This window comes from Nipponia nippon, unplaced genomic scaffold (assembly GCF_047370975.1).
Source record: "Nipponia nippon isolate SJK-2023a ecotype South Korea unplaced genomic scaffold, ASM4737097v1 scaffold_1, whole genome shotgun sequence".
NCBI classification, from domain to species: domain Eukaryota; kingdom Metazoa; phylum Chordata; class Aves; order Pelecaniformes; family Threskiornithidae; genus Nipponia; species Nipponia nippon.
The window spans coordinates 91,395,833-91,404,282 of NW_028262290.1; the positions used below are offsets into that span (position 1 = coordinate 91,395,833).

The 8,450-nt window shown below is 38.4% G+C and overlaps 1 protein-coding gene across 1 annotated transcript; it reads left to right on the forward strand.

The window, feature by feature from the left end:
• The first annotated feature begins 2,341 nt into the window (after window positions 1–2,341).
• Window positions 2,342–7,807, forward strand: LOC104021851 (ovalbumin). Its single transcript, XM_009475471.2, has 7 exons — window positions 2,342–2,509; window positions 3,143–3,193; window positions 3,784–3,912; window positions 4,577–4,694; window positions 5,927–6,069; window positions 6,242–6,397; window positions 7,412–7,807. The coding sequence occupies exons 1-7, from the start codon at window positions 2,342–2,344 to the stop codon at window positions 7,805–7,807; spliced, it is 1,161 nt and encodes a 386-aa protein (XP_009473746.1).
• The last annotated feature ends 643 nt before the right edge of the window (window positions 7,808–8,450 follow it).

Genomic DNA, 8,450 nt, shown 5'->3' on the forward strand with positions numbered 1-8,450 from the left:
TTTTTGACTTTCATCTCAGTTGGTTTTCTCACATGCACCCTTCTTTATTTCCCCAGTTTTGTTAGTAGAATAATAGGCCAAGTCCTGTTCTCACTTATCTTCTGTCTAGCATGGCTCAGCTACATTTTGTACATTCAAAAAGGATCAGCTGAAAGAGAATTCTGGTCTGTTACTACAACCATAATAAAAAATTGACTAATTATTGACAGATTGACTAACAACTGCTAATTATGTTTTCCATCGCTAAGATTTTCACATTTTTTGTTTTTCTTAACATCCCAGTATCGAGTTGCAAATGAAGCTTAAAGGAACATGAGCATTATTTCCCAGTCTTTTCTCCGATCCAACAGTCCTGATGTACTGGTGGAAAACACTTTGTTATACAGAATAAAAAACTAATATTTGCTCTCCCTTCAACCAAAAATGGACCCATTGAAACTAAAATCTGACCTAATCCTATCAAATTATGTTTATGGTGTCAAAGGTCAAACTTCTGAAGGGCAGCAGCGGGTGGGTCATAATTTAGACTGTATAAATTCCCAAGGGCTCAGCCAGTCTGCCTACATACAGCTGGAAAGCTGTATTGCCTTTGGTGCTGAAGCTCGAAAGGTAAGTATTTCTCTACGAAAATTTACCTTCTCACTATATTATTTCTTGGTTATGCCTAAACTTAAAAAGAGAGCAATTATTGTGTTGTGTTTCATATCTTTAAGGATGGAATATTTACATGATATTCTCCACAAATATTCTCACCTCTGTTTATGCATTCTACCCTATTTTACTATGTGTAAAACCAGAGTATTTGTTTTCAGGAGACTTTTAAAAAGTTTATTCTTTGTGCTTAAAATATGATTTTATTTCAGAGACGCTTATCCTCTCATTCAGTGTCTTTTAAGTTTGATTTTGGCAGCCAAAGAATAAGTTTCCCTGATTCACTTTTGCTTCAACAGAGTGCACTGAGAGCAAACCAGTGGCATTCAGTGATTTTGCTAGGTTTATATTAGTGTGAAATTTCTCTAACAAACAGTTGCATCCCTGGAAAATACAGCTGGTGAACACTACGCAAGATAAAAACGTGTATGGGTGTACAGACATATTTTCACAATAACCTATAAATGTGAACTTGTATACAGAAAGGAAAGTGAGAGAAATGTGTGTGCGAGTGTATGCGTATACTCATGAGCATGGTCACTAAAAACGTTGGTTGGATTAAATACTTAAACATTGGTTTAAAAGTTGGGTTTAATACTCCAAAGACAAACTTGAGATCCCAGCATTAAGCACCTACAGAAGGGGCTGGATTTTGAAAGACAACAAACTTTCACAATTTCTATAAATCACAGGAAGGAAACTAGATTCATGCTGACCTCAAAAGTTGTGCTTTATACAAGCACAGTGCCTACACAGGACTTATACTGTCCAGCACTTTATAGCAGCCTCAGACAGAAACAAACATAAAGCTTTCACTGGTCTATGCCACAAACAAATATTCATTTAACAGTGCTGTATTATGGTAGACATTACTGTTTTACCATGCCTGCATTTCTATTCTATCTGAATGTCACTAACAAAATTTAATTTCTCAGAAAGGTTATAGCGTAGTATATATAGATATATTTAAGCAAAGCAAGCTATATCTGAAAGCACAATAGGGTGGAATATGAATTTTGTGCATCAGTCTCTCTCCTAGACTAGGTGACCTTAGACAACTTATATTGCCTATCCATGCTTCCATTACTAAAACAAGGGTAAAGATACAAGCCTTTGAAGATCTACTGACAGTAAGTACTGTGTGACAAATAGATATTTAACCGCATTTATTTATTTTTAGAAAATAAAAACAGTCAGCCAGCCTCTGCTTTTACTTATATCTGTCCAAACCTAGAGCAAGTCTACTAAAATTTGCACTTTAAATTTCCAGCTTTGCAAGTATATCAAAGACAGGTTGTATTTTCTTGTTTTCATCAAAGGTACGACAAAGTACCAAGGAATTCTAACTTTCACTGTATGAAAAGAAGTACAGGCAATAGTTGTCTGACTGCTTTGAAAAGGTAAACAGAAATCACATACAGATTTAAGACCTCTAAGGAACTTTACTGCCAAAAAGGCAACTGAATACAAATGCAGAAAGAAATAGATTTATGAATACAGAGTTTCTAACACTCATGAGAGGTGAGCATAGCAATAGGCACGTTACCACAGAATGACTTCAAAACTACTTGTTTATATTTCATTGCCTAAAAACTACTACTAAAGTGCATCGCACTGTGCTTGTACAGTATTCCGTCATTACATTGTCATCATACTTCTGCTGTTTGCTCTAGACAATACTGGTTTCAAAATGGGCTCCATCAGTGCAGCAAGCACGGAATTTTGTTTTGATGTATTCAAGGAGCTGAAAGTCCAGCATGTCAACGAGAACATCTTCTACTCCCCCCTGAGCATCATCTCAGCTCTCTCCATGGTCTACCTAGGTGCAAGAGAAAACACCAGGGCTCAGATAGAGAAGGTGAGGCTACAGTTAAGGATTTAAACCTTCCTGCTGCTCATTAGAGCCATAGCACTTATGTATACGATAATGTTCCTTGCATAACTCACAGGCTAAAAAATCTGGATCCAGAGTTATCAAAAGCTGCAGCCAGCTCAAACTCCCATAGTGTTAAACAAATGCATCAGCCAGAAATCTTGAAACTGGATTTAAATTTAAATTTTATCATTGCCAGCAGTAGGATTGTCGAAGAGAACACACATTCCAGTGGTCCTTTGTTTAGAGTAAGGAAAGTAGACAAAATCTCCAGGGAAAGAGCCAAAACGTCTCCAGACTGCAAAATGTTTCACATGAGTTTCCTACAGCACTCACTCCCTTCACAGAGAGTGGGTGACTTGTTACCTGGAAGGAAATTAGTATTATTAATAGCACACACTGGAGCTGATTTCTAGACATTCAGTAGAAAAAGAGATCATCTAAGCAGGCAACAGCAGGCACAGCTAGTCACAGATGGTACAGATGGATCGCACCTTTTGAGCCATCCAGCTTCCCAGTTAGCCAACCGGTTTACTTTAAACATCATGTGTTAATCTCAGTTGCATAACCTTTTTTTGACATACCTGTTATTTCAATTACTGTTATTTTCAATTACAGGTTGTTCACTTTGATAAAATCACAGGCTTTGGAGAGAGTATTGAATCTCAGGTACAGAAATAATTTCACCTCCTTCTCTACGTCACCTTCTCCTGGGAGCAAAATCAAGCTGATAAAGCAGTCTCTTAGCAGTTCCGACCACTCTTCAATGAGCAGCTAGTGCTCTGCATCCAGCAGCTGGGGGAACACTTCGTTCATAAGAAAAGAGAGAGAAGGGAGGTAACAGAGGATTCAGAACAGGCATAAGATGAAACCTAGAACCATAATATTGGGCAAAGAGGGAAAATTATAGATATTTGTATGCTTAGGCAAGGTAGCTGGATGTTACTGGTTAAATGGGACTGGTTGGGAACGGAGGAAAGCCTACTTGATCTGCTGGAGCTAGATTACTGCCGTGGGTAATTAAGAGTCCCCCTGAGAGAAGGATGAGGAAATGACAGTAAATTACAGTAAAAAAACAGCACAGAAAATTACTACACCAGTGTAGTTACAGCAACAAGACATACAGAATGAACAAGAGTTTTGTAAGCAGAAGTGTCTGAACTACTCTACTTTTCTCATATAGTATGGAAAACCTACTATGTACTAAAACTAGAATAACATCATCTATCTTTTTATTTCTATTCATGCCAATGATTCAGTGCAGCACATCTGTAAGCGTCCACACTTCACTTAAAGACATGTTCACCCAAATCACCAAACCAAGTGACAATTATTCGCTCAGCTTTGCCAGTAGATTTTATGCTGAAGAGACGTACCCAATCCTACCGGTGAGTTGCTCTAAGATCTGATCTGAGTGTATTTCCATGTACCACTCTGTAATGCAAAAGCACTGTCAGAAGTCTAAGTTCTGCTAAAGAAATTTTCTTCCATATGGAAGACAGGATTCACGACTTCTCTCTATCACAGCCCTAACCCTCTACACTCTTGAGAAAAAAATGTGCCTACCCAAAAAGATGTTTGTGCAAAGTACAATCATGATCCAATCATGTAAAGGTATAATTAATAAAGGTAACTTTTGTTAGAAAGAGTTAACTCCAACTGTCTTCTCAACTTGTAAAACAAACCTGGAAAATAACTTCAGGTTCTCAAAAATATTCCAAGTTTTCCCATTAAAAGGAACATTTAATTTGAAATTAAAGGAAAATACCATTGCAAAATAAAAAGTTAAAAAGTGGGCAAAATGAAAAAACCCATACTTCAACTGAGATGAATGCCATTTTTTGATCAAAACTTCTGGAAAATATTTTTTAAAATATACTCTTGCTTGAAGCAACGAATGTCAAGTCTTAAGACACTTATGAACTAGAATCATGGCTTACTGATTAGCCTTAATAAGCAGATTATTCATATCTGTTAATTTCAGTCTTGCATTTCACATTTGCAAAGTGCTTTGACATTCTGATCTGAAAACTGCATACTGTTCTTTTGCAGGAATACTTACAGTGTGTGAAGGAATTGTATAAAGGAGGCTTGGAAACTATCAACTTTCGAACAGCTGCAGATCAAGCAAGAGAGCTCATCAATTCCTGGGTTGAAAGTCAGACAAATGGTAAGAGCAAGTCAAGCGTTGGCACAGGTATTTTCCTTCTGCCACCATGTTTGAAGAGCATATGAGAACACTTAAGTCAAGAGACAAAAACCTCAAAACCTCTCCCTCTGTTCCTTTTGCTGGATAACAGATCAGTTCCCAGATATAGAACTATCATTTAACGATTTTTTTTTTTTCCTCAGACACATCCCTTTTAGAGGACTCTCTATATCTGTAGGGGCTTCGCGGGTATGTAATACTTCCAGTCCTGATGAAAGGGAAAGCACTAGAATATGCTTTGTACACGTTGACAAGTGGTTTGGCACTAATGTTGAGAATCTGGATATCCTTTGATCAGTGCATTTTGCTCTCAAGCTTCCCAGAGTTGTTGTGTGCCTGTTGAGTAGGGCATGCAGTCATAAGGTACTTGAGAAATCGTAACAGGTAAAGGGCAATGGAAAACCACAGAGTTAAGGAATGGCAGGGAGGTGTATGAAATGCATAGAAAGAGGTATACCACAATTGGGATTTTTACCCTACTGCATCTCCATGTGGTTCTTCCATTCTTCCAGTCTCTTCCTGGCCCCCTCAAAGCATTCCTTTCCCTCATGCTTGAAACACATGGTTTGAACAGCAAACACAGATAAAAGATGCTGAAATTTAACTGAAATGAAAATATTCACAATCACACAACCTCTGGTGTGGTGTCATACTTTGAAGGAGAAAACCAGGCCATGATTAAGCTACTGGTGGGAAAGGACTAAGGGAGGAGCTTGCTATGTGCATGAGGACTGCAGAATAAACAAGAACAAAGTATAAGAAGAAAGCAGAGTAAAATTCTGGTTTCCTTTCCTGCTACCCTCTTTATATAGATATCTCCTTTCAACTTTGGTTTGAAGCAAGAAGTATTTACGTTTACTGTTTGGGTTGGAGACCATCCTGGGATAGAAAGTTCCAGTGGTTCTTCCCATTGTCACGAAATATACAGGTTTAATCATTTTGTAACAAGTAAATCTCTGGGTCCTATAACTCTCATTATAATTCTTTACAGAGAGGGAAACAACAGCTGTGGCCAACAGCAGTGAGCAAATCAACCTCGGAAGTACAAGATTACAGCTGCAAAACCAAAACAATGTCCCTGCCCTACACCCTCCTCCCTACAAATTCCATACCCTTCATTTAACGTTGTGACTGCCAAGTAAGATGTGTTGTATATAAATACATGTATTCTCTTTTCCTATGCATTCTTAAAGGAATGATCAAAAATATCCTTCAACCGGGCTCTGTGGATCCCCAGACTGATATGGTCCTTGTTAATGCTATTTACTTCAAAGGAATGTGGGAGAAAGCATTTAAGGATGAAGACACCCAGGCACTGCCTTTCAGAGTGACTGAGGTACATGGGCATACATCACCTTAAACGTGTCTTCTAGAATTTATGAAGAGAGTAGACAACTTGTTATACAATCTTCCTGAACAAAAGCAATCAGTAGTTTTAACCATAAGTAGACATTTCTACACTCTAAGAATAATCTTTGAAAACTATATTATCTTAATTGGTTTTGCAGCAAGAAAGCAAACCTGTGCAGATGATGTATCAGATTGGTTCATTTAAAGTGGCAGTGCTGGCTTCTGAGAAAGTGAAGATCCTGGAGCTTCCATATGCCAGCGGGCAGCTGAGCATGTTGGTGCTGTTGCCTGATGATGTCTCTGGCCTGGAGCAGGTATGGCCCTGGCAGCTGGCTTTCAGAAAACCATAAACACAGTGAAATTTAGGTGCTATAAAGCCTTTCACAATAAAGTTATCCTAAAACACTTCACCAGCACAGATCTGAACGCTGGCAACATTGGATTGTTGCATAGAAGCATGCAGCTGTTTCAGTGGTCCTGCAATAGTCTGTGCTGAGCATGGATTGCTCAAGGAACTGCTTCAACAGTGGGTTGAATACTGGTCACTGCAGAACAGATTCTTCTCAGTTAAGCAGCTGTTAATCCAGCAGCTTGAACTCCAAAGGTTTTATATCTCCATTCCTGCACACCGAGGAGCCTCCTGGGAAGTTGATGATAGCTTTACTAGTTTCAAAAATTAAACTATCTAAAAACTGAATATGAGGGGTACTGGAATGGTTAAAGCAAATTCAGAAAATAAAATGTACATAACATACTATTGTTGATATGAATTGTCATTAGCAGGACTGTAGTTAGTCTGAATAGAATAAGTTATGTAATAAATGAGAGTTCATTGAAATGTTTGTACACTAGCTTGAAGAATCTAAATTATAAAAATGAAGAGGCATTTGAACACAGCTAAATTTCCTCAGTAATAACTGATAATTCAGGTATTAGTAATTGGTTACCATTAACACCTGGTTACTTGGAGGTCTTAAATGTAGATAGAGCTTACGACTCAAAAGCACAGAAAGATTTTTGGAATATATTTCCCGAGCAAACAAGACAGATAGGGAAGAGCTTTAGGTGAAATTTGCTAAGGAGCCATCTCATTAAGAAAATTAATTGGCAGTGAGCCTATTGAAGAAATAGAAAGCAGGACAGAGCAGAGAAGACAGAGCCATAGTTTGCTTTCCTCTCCTAGATACATTAATCTGTATATACCTAGAAAAAATGCCATGCCAAGAGCAGTCAGTTTAAAAGAGAAAAAAAAACACCACTGGTACTGCATTGCCACAAAGGAAGTTGGGCTCTCATCCCAGAGATCTCATTTGTTTGTCTCCTTGCAGCTTGAGACTGCAATCACCGTTGAAAAACTCATGGAGTGGACCAGTTCTAATAACATGGAAGAGAGGAAAATTAAAGTGTATCTCCCCCGCATAAAGATTGAGGAAAAATATAACCTCACATCTGTCTTAATGGCCTTGGGTATCACCGACCTGTTCAGCTCATCGGCCAATCTGTCTGGCATCTCTTCAGCAGAGAGCCTGAAGGTGTCTGAAGCCATCCATGAGGCATTTGTGGAAATCTATGAAGCAGGCAGTGAGGTGGCTGGCTCAACAGAAGCTGGGATAGAGGTTACAAGTGTCTCTGAAGAGTTTAGGGCTGACCACCCTTTCCTCTTCTTGATCAAGCACAACGCAACCAACAGCATCCTCTTCTTTGGCAGATGCTTTTCCCCTTGAAGAGAAGGAAGCTGAAAGAATTTTGGTCACTCACAGCAAGACCCAAAGCACTGCAGTATCAAGGGTAGGAAGAAATGCATGCTCTGTCTTTCATCCATATTTTCTAAAACTGGAAGTCTTTATTTAAAAAAAAAAAATTAAACCAGAGAAATTACGCCATGAAAACAGAGGCCTTTGCCTTTCCTTTCTGCAGCGTAATATTATTTACTCATGGATGAAGAGTTAAGGGAATGAAAATTAGACCCAAGGAAAGCATGAGCATAAACAGAGATGTTCCTGGTACAAGTTAACAATCATAGTGCTGAATCATCACACTGAAAAAACACAACCCCATTTATCAGCAGAAGTTTTATGGAAAAAATGCAGCCTTCTAATAAAGGCAGATTTCTCTATGGCCAAGTTCCATGTGACTCCTCTGGAATTAGTCACTTGAAAGCTCCCAGATTAAACTCTAAACTGTCACCAACCATTCGTACTCTGACAAGGCAATTGCTTTTTCTGTGTGCTCCTGATACTGCAAGGCTCTTCCTCACATTCTAAAGATGCATTATAGAAATCTTATAATTTATATTTCTCCTTAAACCTTTGGCTCAATCGTCATGACCAAATATGGCATGTTACTGTTCAAATTGTTTTCCATGTA

Excerpts from the sequence above, each read along its gene's own strand:
- LOC104021851 (XM_009475471.2), top strand. The coding sequence starts at position 2,342 with ATGGGCTCCATCAGTGCAGCAAGCACGGAATTTTGTTTTGATGTATTC. Across the intron at positions 2,510-3,142 it reads CCAGGGCTCAGATAGAGAAG|GTTGTTCACTTTGATAAAAT; the intron begins GTGAGGCTACAG and ends TTTCAATTACAG. Across the intron at positions 3,913-4,576 it reads AGACGTACCCAATCCTACCG|GAATACTTACAGTGTGTGAA; the intron begins GTGAGTTGCTCT and ends GTTCTTTTGCAG.